Raw genomic sequence first — 27,709 nt, 5'->3', positions numbered from 1 at the left:
CACTACGTCTTACTTCACACAAGTGTGTATCAAACATTATTAATATAAAAGGGGCATGAGGGTCTTTCTACCTCCAAAAGATTACCTAATCATCGGAAAATATGAGACTTAAAATTCAAATTTATGTTTTATATGTATTGTTTTATTTTGAAATGAAAGTAATAATGAATTCTGGACTGTTTGTTTTGACCACTGCCCTCTTAATATTGGCAATTTTTTTGCTGTCCCTGGATTTGCACTCAAATACCGCCCCATTATGTGTCTACTGCTTTCTTCTGTTTTTTTATCTTCGAGTCTTCTGCTTTTCCAACTGATCAGTCTGGCATGCGCAGATGGGAGGACAGTATTAAGATGGAACTGACAGAAATAGGTCTACAAAATAGAAACTAGTTTCAGTTGGCTAAGGACAAAAGTCAGTGGAGAGCTTTTGTGAACGCGGCATTGAACCTCTGGGTTTCATAGGCTATACAGTTTGTTAGTTAGTTAATTATATTACGTTAGTAGCTGCTTGTAAACCAAACCTACGTTAGTAGCTGCTTGTAAACCAAATCTACTCGTATATATTTATTGCACAAAAAATACCAATGACAGTAAGGATTGAAATACTTGGGATCATCGGATAAATACCCATTATTATAGTTCTGTGCATAATGGTTAGCGTGTCTAAACCTTATTTAAAATCACAAAGCTAGATACATTTCGTTGCAGTGAGAGAATATTGGATGACGACATAACTAAATGTATATTGTCTGCATATTATCTCTTAATGGTTGAAGTTGCTTGTCATTGGAGCCATTGTTTCTAAGGGGAGTGCCGGTTCTGGCTTTGAGTTCCGGATGTCCGTGTTCGAAGCGCCAGATATAAGGGGAATGGGGTTCGATACTCGTTTGTTCCAGTTCGAGAAGACTAACTAATAATAATATTGGGATTCGAACCTTGGATCTCTCAAAAATCTCCTTTACATTATCATTCAAATGCACAAATTAGTAAATTGACGTAAGAGACTAGCAATAAACAAGTATCTTCACTCCTCCGCGATCCTAGGATTCGGGCGTAGTACTAACTAGAGACATTTGCCGTTTACCCACCGTCGCTGATGCGTCAGCTTCAAGGTATACCAATTATTACCTGTAAAAGAATACAAGTGGGGCAGCAATGTATGATTTACGCCAGATGAGTAGTGGGAGACGAAAGTAAATGTTTGAACTTCTCTATTGATAGATACCTTACCTTCTGATAAACACTTTATGCCGCATACACTTTAACTTATACACATTGAAGGGCTAGAAGAAAATATGACTTATTAAACACATTTGGTTAGCACTATCATCATTTCATGAGTAATAACAAGAATTTTAAAGTAGCACTATATTATCACTCTTTTTTTACTGTATTGATTACATATAAATCAAAAATAATAACATTTGTAAATTGTGGATAATATTTTACTCAATGATGTATTGGCCCAAAGAATTCGGAACGACACGAACCGCGCACGACAATTTCGGCAGACGTAACGGTGAACATCCATACACGTTCATGAGGAAGATTTCACTTATATTGTCACTTGAAGATGATAACTCGATGGTTTCGTTTCAGGAATACACGACGAATCAAAGGGGAGTTTCTTCATTGATATTAACTGTGATGGTGTTCATTACATTATTGATATCACACTATCACCACTATTAATATACAAACTTGGTGCAGCACTATTTGAAAAGTATTCAATTCAATTTATTAATTCTACATGAGAGCTAGTTCAATCCGTCCGTGTGGTTCTCCAGAAGTTGACGCTCTCTCTCGCCTCCTCGCGCGCCACACTGCTGCCAGGTCCCAGCGCAAGAATACACTGACAAAACTAAAATATAGTTCGTAAAGAACATTGAGTTTTTGCTTTGTTATATTGCTAATTATATATAATGAATGGTTCATAAGTTAATAAAAATCACATTACAACACTGATAGTTCCAATAAGTTGTGGAACTAATGATTATTGATAATTTTCACATTGTCACGTAAAATTCTGTCATCGTCATGAGAGTTCACTGCGTGGGCGTTTCTTTCGAGGGTAGCAAAATTTTTCTTCTTAATATGGGCTGACGGGAGGAAGCGAGACTGTCTGAAAAGGTGAGGTACCCTTTGGGTGAGAAATTCTTAAGCATTGTTCTTTTCCAACTGTTGATTAGTCGCAGTTCATTTCCAAGAATTGATGTGTGAATAATACGAGGGTTGGTTTAAAAATCCAAGCCAATCCATACTGTTATAGATGGCGCCGAACGGACTGTCCACTGAAGGTATCACAGAAGTGGGCAAGAACCCTGGAATCCAAATCTTCATAATCACACTGCAACACAACAGCAATCACAATACTCCATTAGTCCATAGAGGGTTAATGTCATTTCAAGTTCGTTCATACTGAAGAATAACAGTTTGTAGCTTCACTCGAACGCACATGATCGCGAAATTCGAAGAATAACGAACGCGAGGGCCATTTACGATAACGCGAGGGCCATTTCGTAAATGTCTTTTGAGTCCTTTTCATTTTTATTATTTGTTTATATCATCATTTTTTTTTTCTTGAAATGTAAACACAAAGGTAATTTCAATATTTAAATATAAATCAATAGTTATTTGCAATTCGAAATATTATTCAACATCGTATTTCAAAATATCTTTCAAAATTCAAACCAAGTTACACAAACATATTAATATACTCAATGCGACAATATATTTAATAAAACATTACATTTGGTAAGGTATTGTATTCAATGCCATATTTAAGAATACACAATAAAATATAAGTAACACGAACTAACAATATACCAACAAATTTAAAATGGTAAAATTGATTTAATATTTTGCAATAATGCCTCTTAATTCTAAAATAGAACACACAATATCGCTCAAAATAGCATATATCACTAAGTAATTCAACATATCATGATATTGTTTTTCATAAAGATAAAATATTCCTTACGGCTAAATGCATAAAATTTATTATATTTGAAACACCAATATTATTCATAAAATTCAAAAATGTACTTTCATTGACATATTAACACAAAATATTTATCAAAATAATTCGAAATAATTCAACACAACTAAAACATATGATATAGTGCACACAATTGGGTTTATATTTTATTAAGATTACATATTGAAGACACATGTGTAAATATAACACTAAAAATATTTCATTTACTATGAAATGAAAGACTGGGCACATGTGAGCTCGTCACGCTCAAAGTATATAAAAATATACTGCCTGCATTACATTGACAAGACCCTACCCCCTTTTATTAGTTAATATGTTTCCATCCCCGAAGCAAAGTGAAAAGATAGAATGTTGGGTTAGAATTCAAAAATAATATAGAGGGGACTAATAAGAAAATTGCCTACTCCGGGCATTACATAATATGAGTAACCCATAATAGTGGAGGGACCTTTGCTTCAATGTCTTCAAGTACTACTTGAAATGTTTTCGTATTCAACGAAAAGATTAATACAACGTGAATGCAACACTAGTTGCTAACAATTATCATGTAAGTGTTCATCTTACTAGTTTCACATTTGCATTTGAACATTGATTTTATAATTTTTTTTTTTTTTTTTTTTTTTTATTCTCCCGTTTGTGACTCAGTGGTTCACCACGTAGGCGTGTTTAGTTGGAAAACAAGGCTGCGGTAGCCCACCACATCAATAGGAGTCAGTCATTCTAAGTTGATCACTGTGATCTTACCAGAATGCTAATTAAACAAAACGAGAGGATTAATGAAATTTATCAATGCAAACTCTAAGTTATGTACATTGCACCATGATGATTCAGTAAGATATTTTAAATATGAATCTAATTCTAAAATTTCATCAAGGATTTTGGCAATTCTATTGGAATTAATTTTGGAATCACATTGGTTTGAAAGATTTACCCTTACAGCATTGATGGAATCATAAGTCACTTCTTCAATACAACTATTCAACTCTGAGCTTTTACTCTGTTCTTTCAGGATTTCATCACTTTTAGTTCCACAGTGTTTAGTAGCTAAATTAAGCCAAATACTCTTTGTTTCTTTGGTAGGTTTCCAAACCTTTAATCTGTCAACTGAATGTAATCCTAAACATTTACCAGTGAGTGGATCCGTTAACTCAAAAACCTTTTCTGAGACCTTTTTAGAACACAACAGGGGACCTTTGTACAAATAAAGAAATTTTGATATTCTTTTGTCTATGGCTGAACTCAAATTCGTTTGCTTCAAGAAAACTAAATCATTTTCCTTTACCTTATATTTACTTTCTTGTTTCAGGTTATGCTTTACATTTCTTTTACGAATGATTTCAGTTCTTTTCAGATCTGCCATAACTAATTTATTATCCCACAAAATATATTCATCTGCGTCCTTTTCAATAACCACAATACCAAAATGCTTAAATATTGATTCAGAAGGTTTTACATTCAAATGCAAACTGGCGGGGCTTACACCTAAGCTACTTGAAATTGAATAATTTAACAAAATTACAATTTGAGGGATGAATTTTTCCCAAGCAGTGTGATCTTCACTACAAAACAATTTAAACAGTCGATTAGTCTCACGATGGATTCGTTCAACCGGGTTAGAAGAAGCGTGATATGGTGTTACGTAATGTATTTTGATTCCATATTCTGACATTTTTTCTTTGAATTTTCGAGAAACGAAACAGCTACCATTATCAACCAAAATAGCACTAGGAATTCCTAAATGCAAAAAATACAATGATTCTAAACAACGTAAAACACATTTGGTGGTAGCATTTCGCATAGGATACAAAGTGTAATATCTAGTGAAAACGTCTAAAATTGACAATGCATATTTATAACCTGAGGTAGAAGAAACGTATGGTCCTAAAATATCGATTGAAACGAGTACACGAGGACCATTAACAGTAACACTTTCCATTGGTCTAGCCGGAGGTGATGTTTCTACTTTCGTTTCTTTACATACAATACAGTCATTAATAAAATTACTGATATCTTTTCTCATGGATTTCCAGTAACAAATTTCGTTTACAAAACCAAAAGTTTTTTCAATTCCAAAGTGACCTCGTTGGCAATGCATGTGTTCTACCACAGTACAAACTAATGAAGGTGGAATACAAATTCTCCAAGAATTTGGGAAATGGAAATTTCTGTTCAAAAGTACACCATTATCGAGTTTATAAAAATTTTCAAGATTTCTGTTTTTCACCTTAGAATATGGGTCATTAGGATTTTGAAGAAATTTCATTATTGAATCATATTCTGTATGTTCACGTTGTTTTTCGATTAGTTCCTGTATGGTCATGTTCCCAAAAAATGACGGTAGCACTTCAAGGTTATTCACCGTATGAGTTTCAGTTTTAGAAGCTAAAACTATACGTGACAAGGCGTCACTGGCTTTATTGTCAATTCCACGAATATGAACAATTTCCAAATCAAAACTTTGTAATTCAAGACTCCAACGAGCTAAACGAGAATTCCAGTTTCTAATCTTATGTAAATACACTAAAGAGTTATGGTCAGTATACACTTTAACATGTTTACCATACAGTAAATGTCCCCATTTACGAATAGAAATCACTATTGCTAACGCCTCTTGTTCAGTGGTAGTATACGCACGCTGCGCTTTATTTAAAGTTTTACTACAGAATCCAATAATGTTACGTTTACCATCAATTTCTTGAAAAAGTATGCCAGCTACGGCCACTTGTGAACTGTCGGTGATCAATGAAAAATCGGAATCAAGTTTTGGGTGAGTGAGTAGTACATCTTGAACCAAACTGTCTTTAAGGGACTGAAAACTATGTTCACATTCTGGAGTCCAAATCCATTTTTTCCCTTTCTGGATAAGTTCAAATAAAGGAGCAGCTAGTTCCGCAAACTTGTGTACAAATTTAGAGCACCATTCGAAAAGGCCTAAAACTCGTTGCAATTGTTTTATATTGGTTGGACGAGGTAGTTGGCGAATAACTTCTACGTAAGAAGGATCTTTACAAATACCTTCAGGTGTTACAACAAAACCCAAAAAATTAAAACTAGTCTTACAAAATGAAGATTTTGAAAGGTTAACAGTCATGTTAGCTTCACTCAGCTTAGTAAATAACTGATCTAATAAATGTAATTGTTCTTCAAAAGAAAAAGTTGGAATACTTAAATCGTCAATATATGAAACAAGTTTATTATACAATGCATAACCTAGCACCTTCTGTAATGCATCTATGAGAGCAACAGAGCCATTGATGTATCCAAATGGGATAACAGTAAATCTGTACATATGACCGTTCCAAGAGAAAGCAATAAAATCACGAGATTCCTCAGACACAGGAATTTGTGAATACGATGACACAAGGTCAATTGAACTTACAAACTTAGCACCTTGAAATTTCAGCAATAAATCATCAATTCGGTTTACTTTCAATTGTTTCAATTTAACATGCTTATTCAGCTCAGTTAGGTCAACTACGACTCTAGGTTTAGTGGTGTTTTTCTTAGGTACACAAAAAATTGGGTGGCTATGTATTGACACTGCTGGTTCAATGACACCTACTTTTAACCATTCATCGATTTGTTTGTCAATGCTTTCTTTAAAATGGTAGGGTAACGTATACTGCCGTTTTACTATGGGGTTAGTAGTGTCAACGTCTATAGAATATTCATATAAATTACATCTACCTGGATAATCTGTGAATATATCACGATGTTTTACCAACGAATCAAATAATTGCTGTTTTTCCTCATTACTTAAATGATCACATTCATGTACCTTTTCCCTAATTTCGTTTATTGTTGCTACAGCACACACATTTTCAAAAATAACATTATCGTTTAATACCTTATCCCCACAACTTTCCTGTTTACTTTGGCTATTACCATGAGCATTTTGAATCTCATTATCAATTTCTGACATTTGTAAACCATAGTATTCAAGTAAAAAATTCTCTTCTACTGCTTGATTTATATTGAGATCTTTTATTCGAAAATCTTTCGACTCTTTTCTCAACTGTGAATACGTCTGATCTCGTTCATGCAAAACACGGATCCACTCTTGTTCTAATTTACCCTTTTGTGAAACCAAACTATTAATTACGGGACATGTTGAAGATGTATAATCATGCTTGGGTTCAAACTCTGAACTCTCATCTGAAAAGTTATTATCCCCTACAGAAATACCAAACTCAGTGTCAACAGGTTTATTTATTCGATCAGCATAAGTCAAAATCTTCTTAGGTTGACAACAACTATTTTCTTTATTATGTGTTTTTTCAATGAGCATAGGAACAACAACACTTTCTTTTCCGTCAGAAAAACTAATTACGTTTTTCGAAAAATCTATCATCGCATGGGCGATTGTGAGGAAATTGCGACCTAACAAGCATTCTGTGTTTAATTCATCTACTACCAGAACTCTTATGTCGAACATCAAGTGTTCTATTTCCACACAAATATTTACTTCACCCTTAACCTGCTTTTTTCTTTTACCAGAATAATCTACCAAGAGAATATGTGGTGCAGGTTTTAATTGCGGATGTGAAATTACGGAAGAAATACGTTTCCATGCCTCAAAACTGATAAGGGATGCCGAAGCGCCTGTATCGCACAATGCTTTCAACTGAGTATCTAATACTTTACAATAAATTTCTGCAGTGCGAGTGTTATTACCCTGGCTTACATTTTCATCAATTTCTATTTCATCTTCAGAAATATCTAAGTCCCAATTAACAACATTATTAATATTTTTACTCAACGTTACGTATTCCACAGGAAAAATTGGGGTGAGTGCATCTTGATTACTAAAATTATGGCTATTACTGACGTTTTCATAAGCTCTACCAGAAGCACTCTCTCGGCAGAGCGTTTCTAGTTTAACGGTGTATGCCTACTCTGATTACCTGATGCTGTAGAAGGGAAGGTACGAGGTTGATTAAAATTTGACATAAAAGGTGGTTGGTTACCAGGATGAAAAGTTGGAAATGGTTGAGGCGTATGCCCACCATCATCAGCGCGCCTAGTCTCAGTGTAATGTATACCTTCTTGGCTATCGTACTGATTATCGTTTTCAGGATTACGCTGAGAATGAACGTTCCTCGATTTACCTTTATTCTTAAAATGCTGATTTTTACCTTTGCTTTGGGGTTGCTTTTTACCTTTGTTTTTGCTTTGATGTTGTGATTCTCTAAAATTATGTTCATTACTTTCATTTTCTTGGACATTAACCTGATTTACACGAATCTGTTTCTTAAGAAATCCATTATTTGTTCTAAAATTGTCATTGTTTTTTGACAATGTTTCAAGGTTTTGAACAACATTCAACATAGTTTGCAAATCCAAGGATGGTAACAAAACCAATTGTTTCTGAAAATAATTAGGCAATAACAATTTAATTGTATTCAAAATAAAAGCTTCACTAACATTTTCATTCAATTCTCGAATTTTATGGTAGCGATCTGCTACAAATTGGTAAACTGTACCGTCGGCTTTGGGGTCGTACCTTTTGGATTGCAATACTGACATTTTACCAGCTACGACTTGCGGAGATTCGAACTGTTGCTTGAAAGCACGAACAAAATCACTATATGATTTAAAGTCGGGTTTACGAGTAAGGAACCAGGATTTGGAAGATCCTTGCATCAAAAAATCTAAAATATCTAAATACTGCTCTTCAGGAATTTGCATTAATTTAACATTTTTCTCGAACAATTCCAAGAAGTTTGAAGCTGTAATTTCGCTTTCGTGTCCTAAGAACTTTTCGAACGATTCAATATCACTACGCTTAATGGGCCTAGCATTCGTAATCTGAACTGGTTTTCTGTGATGAATGCGACTACGGTTTTTACTTTTAGACTTCAGTTTACTATTAGATTCATAACTTGTGTTAGTGCCGCTACTGCTACTACGACTAGTGGAACTTCGAGTTGATAAAGTGTTAGCTACACTACTGTATAGTGAATTAGTTACACTACGAGTATTAGCAATGCTACTGGGTCTAGATTCCACATGCAAGTTCAAAATTTGTTTTTGCGTTAAGGTTAGTTGAGCTTGTAACATTTGCAGTTCTTGTTTGAGGTTACCAATTTCATTTTTAACCTCCAAAACAGTACTCTGGATCTGAACATACTGTTTTGATTCTTTTTCCCTATCATTTGTTAATTCTACTACAATGTTGTTACAACGATCTACAGTATTTTTGAGAAAAAGTAACGATTGATTAATCCGGTCAACTTCCATGCCGCAATTGTTTACACTACTTTCATTTACGGTTACCTTTTGCATGCACTGGACTACCTGTGCTTGGTGAGCTTGAATTTTACTTTCAATGTCTACCAACGAATTTCGATTGCTACATATTTTCTGCTCAAGATCTACGATTTTACATTCGTACGTGTTAGAAATCTGTTGAAAATCATGCTTCATTTGAGTTAGTGAACTACAACATTGGGCTTCAACCTGCTGGATTACTAATGACAACTCATTCCGTGTCTCGATCAGCTGATTGTTCGTTTGAATTTTCATTTCATCGAAACGATCATTTACTTCTGCCTTGAAATCCCTAACTTCATGTTTCAAATTTTCGATTTCAACTTTAATTTCTACTTTAAAGGCATTGCACTCAGCTTCTACTCTCTGTATACCATTCGTAAGTTCCTGAGTTGAAAATTCATGTTTTTCACGTAACTCTGTAATTTCTGCTTTTACACTATTACCTTGTTTGACTAACTCATTATGATTATCTTTTATCACTTGGTTAGTATTAGCTAAATCCGCGGACAACTTTTGTACTGCTTCAAGCAGTGTTTGTATTTCGTTAGCAGTTGACATTGTAAGATATTATACTACAAAACACAACACACCAGGCATTGAATACAAAATTGTGAAGTTCAAATATTCGCTTTCTCCCCACTAAAACATCTGTCTTTGTTCGGTGCGTCAGATATAAGGGGAGTGCCGGTTCTGGCTTTGAGTTCCGGATGTCCGTGTTCGAAGCGCCAGATATAAGGGGAATGGGGTTCGATACTCGTTTGTTCCAGTTCGAGAAGACTAACTAATAATAATATTGGGATTCGAACCTTGGATCTCTCAAAAATCTCCTTTACATTATCATTCAAATGCACAAATTAGTAAATTGACGTAAGAGACTAGCAATAAACAAGTATCTTCACTCCTCCGCGATCCTAGGATTCGGGCGTAGTACTAACTAGAGACATTTGCCGTTTACCCACCGTCGCTGATGCGTCAGCTTCAAGGTATACCAATTATTACCTGTAAAAGAATACAAGTGGGGCAGCAATGTATGATTTACGCCAGATGAGTAGTGGGAGACGAAAGTAAATGTTTGAACTTCTCTATTGATAGATACCTTACCTTCTGATAAACACTTTATGCCGCATACACTTTAACTTATACACATTGAAGGGCTAGAAGAAAATATGACTTATTAAACACATTTGGTTAGCACTATCATCATTTCATGAGTAATAACAAGAATTTTAAAGTAGCACTATATTATCACTCTTTTTTTACTGTATTGATTACATATAAATCAAAAATAATAACATTTGTAAATTGTGGATAATATTTTACTCAATGATGTATTGGCCCAAAGAATTCGGAACGACACGAACCGCGCACGACAATTTCGGCAGACGTAACGGTGAACATCCATACACGTTCATGAGGAAGATTTCACTTATATTGTCACTTGAAGATGATAACTCGATGGTTTCGTTTCAGGAATACACGACGAATCAAAGGGGAGTTTCTTCATTGATATTAACTGTGATGGTGTTCATTACATTATTGATATCACACTATCACCACTATTAATATACAAACTTGGTGCAGCACTATTTGAAAAGTATTCAATTCAATTTATTAATTCTACATGAGAGCTAGTTCAATCCGTCCGTGTGGTTCTCCAGAAGTTGACGCTCTCTCTCGCCTCCTCGCGCGCCACACTGCTGCCAGGTCCCAGCGCAAGAATACACTGACAAAACTAAAATATAGTTCGTAAAGAACATTGAGTTTTTGCTTTGTTATATTGCTAATTATATATAATGAATGGTTCATAAGTTAATAAAAATCACATTACAACACTGATAGTTCCAATAAGTTGTGGAACTAATGATTATTGATAATTTTCACATTGTCACGTAAAATTCTGTCATCGTCATGAGAGTTCACTGCGTGGGCGTTTCTTTCGAGGGTAGCAAAATTTTTCTTCTTAATATGGGCTGACGGGAGGAAGCGAGACTGTCTGAAAAGGTGAGGTACCCTTTGGGTGAGAAATTCTTAAGCATTGTTCTTTTCCAACTGTTGATTAGTCGCAGTTCATTTCCAAGAATTGATGTGTGAATAATACGAGGGTTGGTTTAAAAATCCAAGCCAATCCATACTGTTATATGTTCACTGCTGGAAGTTCAATATACAGCTGCGTCATCTTGAATATTTCCATGCTGCTGGTGGAGGTGGTTCTACGCACAAAGCATTCGTTGTGTACATTCAACACCTTTTGTTTTAGGAGGAGTGGGACATGATAGCTAATGAACATGTCTTTGCATTCTTCATCTTTCTCTGCGGTCCTTTCAACACCAGTCATATTTTTCCAAAGTAAATATAGAAAGATAACTTTGGACTATTGACCTATCGAAATGTTTCGAATCCCACGTATGTAAGAATAAGTACTTCAGTTCGGTTTTTAAAAATTAATCCTACATATACACGAAGGTGGTGCTTTATAAAGTTTTTCTCTTTTGTAGGATCAAAAGATACAATATATTTCAATAAAAAATAAATAAATTCTTGTACGCTTTCTATATATGGAGAACTACATACAGTGTAGCCAAACCCAAACTATCACTTAACACAGTATAATGTGCTTATTCCGAAGAAAATACGAAAACTCGATTTAGGTGCCATTCAAAAATTTTGTGGCCCCTGGCCTAAAAACTAAAATTAGCCAATATCGCAATCCTTTGATCCATTTTTCCCTTAATTTTCTTGTTCAGTTACTAGTAGCTTCTTATTGATGACAAACTACACTTTTCGCGTGTGTCTGTTTTCGATTATTATTGATTACGGTATTACTATACAAATCATATTATCATATTTATTCACTTATTCATGTATTTACGTAATTTTCTGCCTTAGTAATTTTGGCTTCATGGTTTCGTCAGACAAAATGTTTATAAACAAACCTTTACAGATAATATATATTCAAAGAAAAATACAGCATATGAAATATAACTAGCTTAATTCTTAATACTACGTGCCGCTTGTAATATATTTTGCATTAATTACCGTTTTCATATTAATATCATTATTCTGTCACATCGAAAACAATTCGAGACTATAATTAGCAAACGTTAAAAGCACTAAATTTTACATAATAATAATAATAATAATAATAATAATAATAATAATAATAATAATAATAATAATAATGTTACGGTTCAGGGCTGTAATATTTGGCAGTCATCTCAGGTTTGGGAACTCATAACCAAAGTTCCATGATGTTAAACATTTCTTTCTAGAAAACATCTCCCCACATTCTATAATAGCATAGTTTCTCAGTTGTGGTCATGTACATAGTCATGTAGTAAATTTGAGAAAGGGATCCACTGTGCAGTAGCAGAGAAGTATGTTTTTGAATATATCCACTGTAATCCAATAAAGGCCAGTATGAGTTTCTACCGAGATTTTTATTTATACACTTCAAAAAATATATAATTCTTTAAGATTGTACTATTATAGATATTGGGAAAAATGTAACATTTAAATAGTTTTGTTTCGTAGGCAAATCCCTCAGAAATAGTCATTGATGTCTCTGTCATTTACCATCCAGAAAATTGACCTATAAACAGTGAATTTCAGGTCAAATGTACACATAATCACAATTATATTTTGAATCCGTTATTTTCATGATATTTTCATCTTTCAAGTTCCATGAAATTCAGATCAAATTCCTCACTTCGGCATGGCATTCGCCATCCAGTAAAAGCATATAAATCGTATGACAAACATACGTTACAAAGTTGTGGATAGTTTATATATATATATATATATATATATATATATATATACAGTAGCGTACCCAGGAATTTATTTCGGGGGGTTCAAACTAAATATGAAGCTATTTTATATTAAAATTGCTAAAATTGCCCCTAAAATTAGGCTAAATTTTTAAAAAGTCGAAATTTCGGGGGGGGTCCGGACCCCCGTGTCCCCCCCTTCCGTACGTCCCTGTATATATATATATAAAATCTGTTCGTTAATTTTTCATGATTTTTCTCATCCTTATTGGTCGTAGTTTCTTAACTTTGCCTCAGCAGTGAACTTTTTTTTTTTTTTTTTAAGTCGATTTAATCTCCTGTTTTTCCTGCTTCGTTAGAGTATAAAAATGCTTGGTGTCAGGATCTCAGGTTGTAAATAAATAAATATGTTATGATCAGTTAACTAATAAAGACATTATGTATTTTTAGCAAAAATGTTTACCATACATTTCCATATCACTGGAGTTCGTTTGACAGTTGTTAAAAAATGAAAAATAAATAGTATTTTGGTTAGACAAAGAATAACACGTAAGCTTTGAAACAAAAGAATTTTCCAGTCCTGTCTCAATCTTCAAAGCTGATGATTTTCTTTTTGGGCATGTAATAACTTGATTAAGACTCCATTAGAAGTTTGGTTCCTAAAGATATGAACTACGTGTAGGGATTATATATAGGTTTATTAATATTACTTCTTTTTTCTGAAAATATGAAACAGTTTTCCTCCCCTTCCCTGTCTTGTATGAATTTGAGTGTGTATGTGACAGATAAGCGTTGTATTTTGCCGAGAACAGTGAGAAAAGGCGCTGATCCTCGAAGCGTGCAAAGTAGAACATACACCTTCTTTACTTTCTGTCTGCAGGAGGTTGACTATTGCCTTATAAGGCGATCTTCCACGGTCTTTGCGTTGCGTAGAGTGTTTGCATGAAAATGAAACTGTTGTGAAGAATTGTTTTGTTCCAAGTGCCAATGCGTACGTGCGTGTGCAATACCACAGGAAGCGGTTTAGCTCCCTCACTTTCTACTTTCTGAATACATTCCAATGAACAGTTCCTGTATGGTTGGCCACACTGTTAATTGGTCCTAATTCCTATTGCTTCTGTTAATCTTGATTGGAAAATCTCTTAGTTTGTCTCTTGAATTGGATTTCACCTGGTTTTCTTCCGTTGTTCATTAGTGAAATATTAAATAGGGGAGAATCCTTACCAAATAGTAACTAGTAATATAGTTAGACCCAAAATCACTAATGAACGATATATCGTATCTACCGAAAATGAAGGGATTATTGTATAATAACGGTATTAAGTTTTTTCATTATTAAGTTATATAACAGTCCAAGAATAAGATGTTTTTGGCTGAGGAATGAATAAATAAATTAGTTGATAAGAATGAATAAACAAATTAGTTGATGAAAGCATATTATGAATGCGTTAAAATATCAAATTATACTTTTGATAAAAATGGAAATTTTCAAATATGTAGGATCAATATTAGCAGAGGAAACCCATATCGACGAAGAAATTAAATATAGACTAAAAGCAGGAAATTCGTGTTGTTATTCAGTTCAAAATCTCTTTTCGTCGCGAATTCTGTTCGAGGAATTTGAAGTTAAAAATATACAAAACGATAATCATGTCTGTTGTTCCGTGTGGTTGCGAAACATGATCGCTTACTCTGAGGGAAGAATGTAGACTGAAATTATTTGAAAACAAGATCCCGACACGAATATTCGGGCCCAAGAGGAACGGAAATGGGGAATGGCGGAAACTTCATAACGAGGAACAGTATAATTTATACCGTTTATCAAACGTTGTTAGGGTCATTAAGTGTAGGAGGCTCAGGTGGGCAGGTCATGTAGCTAGAATAGAAGAAAGTAGGAACGCTTTCGGTCTTAACTGCAAGTCCAATCGGAAAATGACCACTAGAAAGACCCAGGCGCAAAAGGAAGGACAATATTAAGATGGATCTTGCAGAAATAGGAATACAAAGTAGAAACTGGATCCAGTTAGCTAAGGATAGAAGTCAGTGGAGAGCTTTTGTAAATGCGGCATTGAATGTTCAGGTTCCGTAAGCCATAGTTAAGTAGTAATTTAATGTTGAGGACGTGTCGGCGATTGGCCATATCGTGATTGTAACAAGGACAGATAGCCTCGTGGTTGACGTCCCCATTAAATTGCTCTCAATCATTCAATCAATGACGGTTACATTCTCAATTTGGAAAATTAAAAAATAAATTTAGGTACTGCTCAGATTGGTTTCCGTGTCTTGGGTTTATTAGGATTTGCTGTAGTCAGAGAAGACTGTGACTTTGTTTGTATAAGGTGGAATACCCAGGCCTAGAGGCGGCTCGTAAAGGAAGGCACGTGAATAAAAATTAAAGAAATTAAGGGAAGAAAAGTGGCCTAACATTCTCATTATTGTATACGAAATTTTAAACATTACGTAACTTTTCTAGCGATTAAACTTGCACTTCTACTTGTGTGACTTCCCTTACGAGCTGCGCCTGCTCAGACCCAGCATTTACTTAGAAATGAAGATAATAAAACAATAAGAAAATTAACCATCTGTTTCTAACGGACTATGGTAATTTATATATGCTCTTCTGAGGTGCTAAAATAAAGAGCACAATATGTGCCACTCGCGGGTTCCGATGCCGCCTAGGGCATTAGTGCTTGTAACTGGTCACGAACTTTTATTTAAATTTAAATCTATAGTGCATAAAGATAGAAAATTAAAAAAAAAAAAATATATCAAATTGATAAAAATATTAAAACTAGCATGGTTTTTCTTTCTTTCTTTCAAAACTTCATCTTTATCTGGGTACTAAAAATAGTTCAGAAGATGTTTTAACAACAGAAACTGTGCAGGATGCTCTTCTCGAACAAACTATACAATATAATTAATTGTTAATGCTAATGCACATTTAATTATTATAGATTTAATAAACATATTTTTATTTTTCTTTCTTCGTAGGATTCCGGAGCTGGGGCATCTGTCGATGAAGAAGATAGTAGCAAATCTACCAGAAGGTAAGTAAATAATACATCCATATTCAGTATAGCTTCTGCATAGTTTTTAGTTTTGACATAACTCGTTTCCTTCTATTGACAATGGGTTTGAAGGAAAGGAACACCTGCCGTTGATAGATTACTTAATGACCTAAAGGTATAGCTTAATTTCGGAGAACAATCGCAGGATCGTCGATTCATATCTTTTTCATGGCAGGTGATGTGCTAATGGGGTTAACAACAATTACTGCATATGTAATCAAGAATACTAACAGTGGATGCACAAAAAAAAAATACAAATCACGGATTGTAATAAGATTGTAACTTCTGAAATACTTTCCAATATTCTTTGAGATATAAAATCCTTTAGCTATACCAGATGCGGTACGGTAGATCGCTATACATGTATGTGTGTACAGTAGTGGATTCAAGGGGGCTGTAGGGGCTATAGCCTCCCCCCCTTGACGCTCAGGTATACACTGGATAAAATGTGCTTTACTCCTGCATTACACTGGATAAAACGGCAAACTATGGTTTAACCCCTCCCTTGATCCTATCCTGGATCCGCCATGCACAGTATCAGTCTTTGTGTTTAGCTCGCTGTGCGATACAAATAGAGATATGATTTAGTCGCTTGAAATAATTTAGCGGTTTGATTTCATGTGCTAAAAACACATAGGATTATTCCGAGTGTTAAGTTTTCGTGTACTTCAGTCAACAGAAAAGTTAAGAGGAATATTTTGCTAAGTCAATTGGTATTGTCTCTCTCTAATACAAGAAATAACTCAATATTCGCCTGAGAGACTACGAAATGATAGCAGTTTTAGTGGTAAAATATTGTTTTTAGGAGGCCGGAAATAATTGCAATAGGTTAGGGACAATTTTTAACACGAGCCAGTTACTGTTCTGTTCACCATATTTTATTGTATGATGAAGGGCGTCCATCAGGGGAACAAGGTGGGACGCTCGCCCCTCCCCTAGAGGAAATTGTACTTCAGAATATCGAAAATCCAATAGTAATTTTACATTAGTTACAGCAAAATTTGAAACTGTTTTTGAAACGTCGCTTATACTTGCCCCCCCCCCCCCTGGAAACCACAACATGGACGCCCTTGGACGTAAGTGATCTATTCATGCGAACTAACTGTTTTCTATAAATTGTAAGATAAATTTTATTTCTTAATCAAAAGATTTTGCTCAAAAAAGATTTCGAAATTTTGAAGAAAACAATGAACATACGCCAGTAACTGGTAGAGATGTTGAGTTGCTATTGTTTTTAAGGCAGTAGGAGATCATTTCCATATGTTTTCGTTACATGATGGTCCAGTGGTCTATGACATTAGCTGGCTATTAGATTTGTTTGTCCAGGGCTCCGATCTCGTTCAGGGCATAGGCGTTTCATCATTCATCCGTCATCGTCTGCTTTAACCTAAAAGCTGTAAAACTTAAAAGACAAGTAAAATCATTATGTTGTTGGTTGCTCCTATTGTTTTGCTGCACTGTAAAAGTTAATTCCTCTACAGTACATTTAATTGGAACAGTACTTCGAAATAGGTTAGGAAATCAAAAATAAGTGATAAACTCGTCTCTTTTCAAGTTAAGTGAAATGTGGACTTGTTTAAAAGAATGAGGTGTTGTTTGTAGCAGTCTCGTGCTCAAAGCCTCCTCCTCCTTCCTGAAGAAGATATGATGAAAAAATACTGTATTAAGATACATATGTATATAGCAAAAATCCTGGCATTATATAGACTTATAATTTTGAACATGATAAAACTGCGTATGGTACTTGTTTACAGCACTATGATGATGAAGAATGGGGCTTTTACTTAAGCACCTAAACAAACCAAGATGAATCTGGTTAGTTGCCGGCGGTACACAGACTGCAATGCAAGATCACTTGCACATAACACACCTTTCCTTATCACAGTATCGCACCCTAAGATAATTAAATTACAGAATAAGGCCACAGGTTCTGGCCATTTTGTTCTTTGAAACTTAACATCCCTTTCAAGCTCCAATACTGTATCAAAGGTGTACGTACGATAAATGAGTTAAGGTTGACGTACTTGTGGTGGCATTATTTGTTTCTTGTGGAAGAAAAATACTCATGGAGCTGTAAACAGCCTGTTTACACTTTCTGTGCGTAACATTCAAGCTGTTTGGGATGATACATCGACGTGGAACCATACAGTTTGCTGACACCAGAAGCTGTTAAATAATTTGATTCCATTTAATTGGGATCTCAATCATGTATTCTCACCAGTTTTCGAACCTGGGTCTTCCTCACTAAAAACGACAATGTTAATCATGATCGAAGAGAAAAAGTAGAAGAAGCGTCTTGAACCAAGATAATGTAATTCGAGTGAGATATCTCCAGCTTATCGTCCATTGTCTTCGTGTAAACGTGAGTGCACGTGTCGTCGGGTAAAAGATGCTGGTGTGGTTATAGCTGATTTCCTGCCACGGTGGTGTCGTACATGCCAAACAGGAAATCGTGACAAAAATACTAATTTTTACTCTTTCTTCTCACACACTATTGCAAACTTAGCTTTCTCTCGTCTTTGTCGTTTGCTGAATAAGCCTTATACACAAACAGAATTCTTATTTGTATTTGTAGAACAGTGTGCACTGTGATTTACACCTTACCGGTGCCTTTCAGTATTTTCCTTGCTAATGTCAACATAGGTGGAAAGCAAACCCATTTGTGGTTCTGTCCTTTTTTTTTTTTTTAATCCTCGGCTTTCTGCGTTGTACTTGAAGAATGTCAAAAGAATGTCACTTTATTGACACTCCATTAATTTCATACATCGTTTGGTGTGATATTTCAGCGAGTAGCTCTGTTGACATTTCGTCCGAAGAGACCCCATCGCACGACCGGTAACGACGAATTTATACTTTTATTTTCTCTCTTCCTTTTTGTCTGTAGTTTAGTCAAAAGTTTGATTTTAACGTTCGTATCATTACCTTTAAAAGTGTGTTTTCCCGTTCACATCATTTTTTTTTCCCTTCACAATTTCAAAAATACTCGTAACTCAAAGAATAATTTTTACAATTCCTCTTTGTAATTTTCGAATACTCAAATAATAATATTTACTAAATAGTATTATGCGATGTTCGCCATTGTACGAGGCACACCCAGAAACTAAGTGTACTAAATTTTTGTAGGTTTCAAAAAAATATTTAAAACAAAACTTTTACAAGACGCGTGATTGGTACGCTGGAAATGGTAGGAACTAAGCCACATAGCAGTCTGAACAACATAGCAATAACAAATCCCTCTGCTCGCGAGGGCCCTAGTACACATATTGTGGACGTGTCTCGTATTCTCAAATGAATGACATCGTATCATTAGGATATTCTCCCCTTGTAAATTTGAAAAGAAAGAAAGAAAGAAAAAAAAAAAAAAAGAAAAACAGAAACTAGAATTTTGAATGTAATTATACTAGTAAGAAATTTTAATTTTTTGTGCATTTAATTTTTTTCCTTTCCCCGATTCATTTCGATTTCCATGTTTTCTGAAGTCTTTTCGACGTATTGGTTTAGAAAAAAAAAAAGCACTATCTTGAAGATTACAAAAACAGTGCACTGATTCTGTGACTTCGGTATTATCCTTAATGTTTAAAAAAGGAAACTAAGAAATCTTAATTATTTCTTCTTGAAGTGTTCTTATTTTGAAGTTCGTTAGCACTATTAATAACTAATTATGCACTGACATTCATTCATCATGAGTGGCGTGTCCGAAAGTTTCTCCTCGTCTGCTTGTCTGAAGTTTACTGCTGTCGCCATAGCAATATTTTGCACTGTCCGTGTGGAGAAAGTGTAGCAGACTTGCATGGAAATATCTTTTGGGTATGTTTGGCTGCCTCTTCCTTTGCCCTCGGGAGATGGTAATATTGAAGTAGTTGCGGTGCGCTTGAAAGACGAGCTGTGTGTTGTCCTCAAATGTATTATCCAAACATTTTTTTCTTTCTGTCTCGTGTTAATAGCGTGTATGCTTTTAGTTAGAGAAGGCGGACGTTTTGTTGCCACTATCTGGGTCAGAACAACTTTGGATTTTATTTTTCATATGTTGCAGTTTTTTTTTTTTTGTGGACTGACTCTCTCTCTCTCTCTCTCTCTCTCTCTCTCTCTCTCTATATATATATATATATATATATATATATATATATATATATATATATATATATATATATATATATATATATAATATATTCTACCTTTTGATTTTTGAGTGACTGACATCAAAGATAATTTATTTTAATTTCTGATCGTATTTGAATATAATATCTTTAACTCTTTCCAAGGTATTTACAACCGAATTTCTTTGGTTTGCTTCAGAAATGTCGAGGGAAATTTTCCAAGATGTCCGTTTACATTAAAAAAGCAAAAATGAAATGAAATCTTTAAGTTTTACGTCCCACGGTTATGCCGGTTAGGCTAAAGGAGACGGTGATGATGAGAGATGAGTGAAATGGTGGAATGAAGAAAGTGGGAGGAAACGGGAGAACCCCGAGAAAACCCACGAGCACGGTGTTTGTCCACCACAAAGTTCACTTGGCGGGGTCTGGGATCGAACCCGGGACCCCAAGCACCAGAGGTGAACGCTCTACCACTGAGCCACCGCGCCCCCAGCACATTAAAAAGCAATTTGTGGAATGATCATAACCAGTGTTTGCCTAACTTACGAAGCTTCTGAGCTAACATACCATTTTTAAATCCTAATGTGAGCTACCAACCAAAAAAAAAAAAAAGTTTCCCACTTTTTTTAAAAAAAAAATCTTACATTTTAATGTTTATAGCCAACTGGAGCGTTAACGCGATCTACCGAAAATGTCCCCGTGAGCTACTAGTAGCTCGCGATCGACGTTTTGGCGACCACTGATCATAACACTGATAGCGTGGTTTGGAAAGTCAGCGTAGTGTTTAGAATCTCCATAGACTACATTTTAAAAGCTACTATTCTTTTTTTTTTTTAAATGTAATATTTAAAAAAAAAAGTCTTATGTTTCAGTACCTGTGTACACTCTTCGAATAGAGTAAGAATATGATTCGCACCGAAGAGAGTACTTAATATTTGACCCTCGTAGTCAGAAAATTTTGATTCTAATTTCGAATTTAACTGCGAGTTTCAGCTGTTTTTTCAGTCAATGGGCGAATACCGAGATGGTACCTTCAATATTATGGCCCTGGCCTACTTTTTTCCAGATTTTCGTTTCTTAATTTGTTAATGTTTCATTGTAAAATGGCCTTCTGGTCAGTGGTAGACTTAAAAGATAAACATTGGGGATGGGGCAGCCAGAATTCAGACTAGGATAGGGATATTATGAATTTATTATAAACTTTCAAAAATATATAAATATTTTTATCACTCAAAAAACTGGGGAGCATAGGTCACCCCCGGCCTCGGGCTAGATCCGCCACTGAAATGTCGATAATGAATAAATAATTGCATTGCATTGAGTTGAGTTTAACGTCCCGTTCAGCAGCGAGGCTATATGAGACGTGGACCTACCGATTAACGTGGAATCCGAATAAATAAATGTTGTTAGAGTGATTAGTTGGAGTTTAGTGACTATTTAGAGCAATGCGATTATATGGGAAGGAACCGAACCGCTCCTCAGGATTTTATCTGAAACTGTGTTCCTCCACAAGAAATCGAATCCAGAACTAGGCATTAACCGCTTGGCACAATCACCTTGGGAGTAAAGATATCCTTGCACAACATTACTGACGAACAAAACTTGCTGAATGTTGTGAAATAATTCCGTTATTTGTGCTTGTGGCCCGTTAGAAGGAAACCTCGCGTGTTAAGTGGTAAACAACAGCAACTTATAGATAATACCTGACACGTCATCTTCCATCCAGCTCACGGAGACTGGGTGCTGTAAGTGATCGTTGTTATCTCAGGTGGACTTGTGTTTGAGGATCATATTCACAGACCGTTAATGAGCTCACTTTTTCTCCTAAGACATGGCTTCGAAAAGATGACAACGTACGAGTCATTTTTTTTTTTTTCTTTCAATTAGTACAAGCATATTTATTAACACTAATTTTAAAGCCTCGCTTTTATGTTGAAATTATTCAGAGGTGACAGAAATGCAGATAAATATCTTCATCATTTGGGGTTCTTTAATTTCATAACAACGAGCAACTTCCGATCTGTTAAGAAATTGTAGATGTTATCTTTATGGTTTGAGACTGCAGTAGCAATGTCGACGTTTCGAGAAACAAACTAAGGCATCCAGTTGCAGCCATCTTTTAGTAGCCTAAGTACTTTCCATAACTCAAATAAGATGTCAAATTCAGAATATCTGGAGCGAAGAAGGCATTTGAGGAAGAATAAAATCTTTTAAGAGGAAATATCGATATTGAACTCAAGAAATGACTGATGGAATCATGTATGGAGTGTGATGTCATGTGGATGTGAAGCAGGACTCTAGAAGAAACAGAACAGAAAGAAAGCCTTTCAACTGTGATGCTATAGATGAGAATGTGATGAGTAGGCAGGCTATCGAATTATTTTATTTTTAAAGCTTCCGAAAATGTAAGAGAAAAATGGATGACGTTTAGTATCTCCTCCAAATGTACACATAATGTAAGTGTTTTATGCCATATACTGTGTTCAACGATATCCTATTTTATGTGTATACCCACGTCGCTGACGCACCTGCTCCCTACGGACGCATTCCTCGCTTCTACTCGGTCCCCCTGCTGTGCTCCTGCCCTGAATGGGTTAGCATTCGTGCTCTTTAGTGGTCACAGAGCACAAGTTTGGTTAGTGTCTTTTGCAAAGTAGTTCTTATCGCGTACGAACACTTAAGTCCTAAAGTGAAGCTGCACAGAAGAATGCAAGTTCACACTCCTATCAACGGCTCCGTGCTGGTAGTTGAGCCATAGTCACTATCAAGTGATTTGGGATTGAAACTAAACAATACCCGGAAGAATAAGTATATTGCAAACGAATTTGAAAAGAAGAGGTAGGATAATTGGGCATACTATGGGACGCAGAGAAATCACGCTGTTGAGTATACAGAGACTGGCAGAGAGAAAAATATCCAGAGGAAGATCAAGATTGCAGTATGAGCTGTAAGGAACAGAAACTACAAGGAAATGAGAAGTATGTCCTCATCGTATGGAAATATGCATTAAATCACTCAAGTAATTGGTCACTCAAGAGTGGGATACATAATTAATTTTTAACATTAACGTCCCGCCTCACTCACTACGGCATATGGAACCCGGAGATTCAATACCGCGTTCACAAAACCTCTCCATTGACTTCTGTCCTTATAGACAACTGAATCCACTTCCCACTTTGTATTCCTATTTCTGTGAGATCTATCTTAATATTGTTCTCCCATCTTCGCGTAGATCTACCTGATGGTCGTTTTCCGATTGGTCTTCCAGTTAAAACTTTGAAATACGTTCCTATTCTGGCTACATGACCTGCTTACCTGAACCTCCTAGACTTCATGACCCTAACAATGTTTGGTAAACCGTATAAATTATGTAGTTTTTCTTTATGAAATTCCCGCCAATCACCATTAACATCTCACTTCAGTTGATTAAATTTGGATCAGTAACGTAGTTGAGTTGATTTTGAGTTTAACGTCTCTTTCAGCAGCGAGGCTATATGAGGCGGGATCTACTGATTAAGGTGGAATCCGAACCACATGAGCTACCGCCGGGAATCGAACCCGGGTCTCCCACACCAAAGGCGCGTACGCTAACCGCGTAGCCACGAAGGAGCCAGTAACGTAGAAACAGTGGTTGATTCCAGTATGTACTGCTTATAAAGTGTAACACCGCTTTAGTAAACTAAAAAATAAAAACACTCAAAAGGAGCTTAATTTCTCGTGCTATCATGATTAGTAGGCTTCGGATTTTTAGGTCCCAAAAAATTCAAATTAGGATTTTATAGGTTTTTAAAAACATGGTTTAGGATTTTTAGCGTTATATTACTGAAAACGGAATACCTGTATTACTACACTTTAAACACTTTTTTTTTTTAAAGCTATTTCATACTTAAATGGTAACCTTAATTTAGTAAGCTTTATGCTAACCAGTCTTCTGCGTAATAAAAATAATAAAACTCTTCTTACCTTGGACTTTTTTTGATAGCTGAAATATAGTTTAACATATGTATGGCCTGTCGTACTATAGTAGTAGTAGTAGTAGTAGTAGTAGTTTTTTGTCAGTTTTCTTATATTTGAAATTTTATACACCACCACAAATATCACCACTTTTCTAACGATACACTGAGGAAATACGAATGTTCAAATTGTTTTTCCGGCACTTTTCATGTTTTCTATAGCTCAAAAAGTGGTCACTTCACTCTCTGTAATGGCACTGAACAACAAAATATTTGGCAAGATTTTCTGTTGTGAATTTTTTCCTGTCGTCTGACAAAATTCTCTTGAATGCAGAAAAACTGCGTTCCACATCACACGATGTAAGAGGCGCATATTTCATACTGGCTAATTCCTCGGGATTCCATAGCAAATTTTCTTGGACATTGTCCCCACGAAGAATTTGGTCCTCTAGTTGTATCTGTGTGAAATGAGGACTGCGTTTCAAAACCGCCTCCAACTTGTCCGCAATTTTTGTTCCAACTTCCCCAGGTACTTGAAGAATTTGAAGAGCTTCTGTTAGTGAAAGAGACTTCTCCAATTCAGTGATGGCTTGAGGCAGATGAGAAAAGTTGGCTTTAATGTAACTTAGTTGTACATCAAGCTGTGACTTCAGTGTTTTTTTTTTTTTTGCAGACGTTATTGAAGCGGTTTCAATCTCGTCGAGCGAATCGATGACCTGAACAATGCTTTCAAAATTATCTGCATAGTACAGTGCTGCTGAGAGCCACGTTCCCCAACGGGATACAACGGGCTGTGGTGGCAGTGGTGTGTTTGGAAGCATATCCTTGAAGGTAGCCACTCTGTTAGGAGCTTTCAAGAAAACCTTCCTTACAGATGAAATTATGTCGTTGACGATTGACTACGTGTTTGAAAGTATTTTTCAAGTTAAAAATAACTATAAAGAATCGTTTAGGACGTTATAGGTTCTAAAAGCTAATTTAGGATTTTTTAGGTCCTAACCCCCCAATTAGGACATTTTAGGTCCTATAAAACTAATATAGTTCTACTTATAGCAACTTGAAATGTAAAGAAAACACGAATTTTTTGCATTCACTGTACAGGAATAAAATAGGTTCGAACCTAAGAATCCGGATTAGTTAAAATAAAAAAGCTAATGGATGAATATTAAAAAAATTGACAACTGTTACAATAAAAATGTTTATATTGTAATATACATATTGTAATTACATAAACTCTTTATTATGCACAGATGTGAGATGTATTTATGAATAGTGTTCCTAATACAACGATTTCCTAAGATCAGATAATCCAGTCGTTTACAGCTTCAGAAACACGGTCAATCTAGATAATAAACTTGAGGTGTCATTCACATGAGAACGAGAACTTTTCGAGAAATAAGCACAGACCATGCGAAGGCGCGATTCTTCTTCTAAGGTCAATCTACGTGGATATGAATATTCTTTACCAGATAATTAAATTAGTAGAGGTTTACGAACAGCTTAGGTGTTGCATATCGTTAACCTTTGTGTACGTGTGTGTATATGTTTTATAATCATTCTATTTGTATAATTCTAAATTATAATCAGGGTTAGAATTTTTAGGAGCGGCACTCATGAGAAAAAAGAATAAAAAACGTGTTAGAATAATGCGGGAAAAGGGCAAAAGTAGTGATATTTCACTGAATTATTTTGACAATTCATCTTTCATGTAATTGAAAACAACTTAATATAAACTACAGGTTTTATATCTTTCTTCGTTCATCTTTCTGCTGTTTGCTTCAATTCGATGGAAGTTTTCAATACCCATAAATGTTTTCTTCAGTTAGGTGTATAAATGTGAGAGAGAACTTGTTATTTATTTATTTATTTAACAATCGCCAGATACAAGCTCAAAGGCCATTTTACACTGGATATCTAACAACAATAAAAAGGATTTGGGAAGGTATCGGCCAGGGCCTGTTTAGTAGGTATCATCCCGGCATTTGCCTGGAAGGACTGAGGAAAACCCCAGTCAGGATGGTCGGCAGCGGGAATCGAACCCACGACCTCCCGAATGCGAAGCCAACGCTCTACCATTTAGGATAAATAATTGAATAGTCCGATAATTCTTAAAGAAGAAACCCTCGCCTTTATTCTTATTTTTCTGTCAAGTGAGCCAATGTGTTTCAAGTGTCGTTTTCCTTCTGTAATTAATTGTATCCTTAAATAAATATTGGTCAGTATTTTGGCCTGAGGTAAGATGATTACTTTTTAAATATTGAGATTTTTGTGTTGTATCAAATCTCGTGTGTGTTTTGATTGATATTACGTCAATTTTCACTTGGGTATCCCTGCTCTCTGTTTACGATACTGTTTAATGTTTAGTTATCTTAATAAATGATCAAAGTTATACATTAGAATATTAAATCCTTTGCGATTATATGGTCAGCGTATGTGGCTGTGCTGTGGAAAATCCAAGTTCAATCCCCGATGGCAGCTCAGGTGTTTCGAATCTCATATTAAACTTTAGGTTCATTTCTTGTATAGCCTCAGGGTTGAAAGGGACGATAAGTTCTAAGCAAACGGACTCGAGTATACATACAAAAATGGGTGAACTCGTTTCAATTCAGTCGTTAATGCACAATACGAAAGTGCAACACCTAAATGAAAAGAGAGAAATATACTCCCGTCTTTTCTTTTCATTTTAATATTTAGTTGTGATTGTTCGCATATTGAGAGAAGTGATACTAGAAGTCGTTGTGAAATCGTTTGGAGTGACTTGTCAGATACAGTCAGTCCACTGTGCTGTGGATTCAGGAGTTGCAAATGCTGCAATGGATGTTTTGGTCGTGCACCGCTGGCAGCGAATACTTTACGGAAAGTGAAATCCCAGAGGCTTTGCCTCATTGTCTTGTCTCACGCCCAACACTTTTCATATTGCAAAGCGCAAGCAATCGTGATATATTTTTCTACGTTGTGTCACAATCTAGCATTGCCGTAGTTCGCAATTTTCAACTAGAGAATTGAGGAACGAAGTAAATGTACTCTTACGTAATGCTTGTTAACCATACATCAAAAGTAATGTAGAGGTGTATATGTATATATATATCTGACTTCCTCATCGTGTAATTGACGAATACTGAGTTTGTAGTTACGTGACACGGTTTACGATCATAAATTATATTAATAAACTAACAAAGCTTGCGTAGTTCTTATTTATTTCGAAAATATATTCGCGTCCTCACGCTTACTCTTTCGTAGCTTAGTGTTAAGCGCCCACCGCTGGTTCCGGGTTTAATTCTTTCTTGTGTCTCATGTGAGCAGTGTTTGTTTCACTTAGTATTTGGAGGGACACGTATTATTTTGGTCTCCTCCGGGAGACAGTGTCCGCCAAAAACATGTCTAGAGGAAACACTGGGTGTGAGTTTGAGGTAAACAAAATCGTCCCCTTGAGTTTTCTACCGTTTCTTCTACAGTGTTTCCATAATGATTCACCTTCATTAAGATCATAACTGTGGAACGTTAAACTAAGTGTTTTACGAGGGCTATCCAGAAAGTAGATTACGTTTTCGTC

General features: G+C 35.5%; 1 protein-coding gene across 2 annotated transcripts in view; it reads left to right on the top strand.

The window, feature by feature from the left end:
- Positions 1 to 27,709, top strand: part of ssh (Protein phosphatase Slingshot) — a 334,909-nt gene that overhangs the window by 134,907 nt on the left and 172,293 nt on the right. For both annotated transcript variants that reach the window (XM_081770478.1, XM_081770477.1), the window contains exon 2: positions 16,030 to 16,085. In XM_081770478.1, the coding sequence (XP_081626604.1) occupies positions 16,030 to 16,085 (56 nt within the window). The remainder of the gene's footprint in view (positions 1 to 16,029; positions 16,086 to 27,709) is intronic.

Source organism: Thermobia domestica, chromosome 9 (genome assembly GCF_964235325.1).
Source record: "Thermobia domestica chromosome 9, izTheDome1.hap1.1, whole genome shotgun sequence".
Classification (NCBI taxonomy): domain Eukaryota; kingdom Metazoa; phylum Arthropoda; class Insecta; order Zygentoma; family Lepismatidae; genus Thermobia; species Thermobia domestica.
The sequence above is the reverse complement of the archived record's forward strand: the minus strand, read 5'-3'. Positions and strand labels throughout refer to the sequence as shown.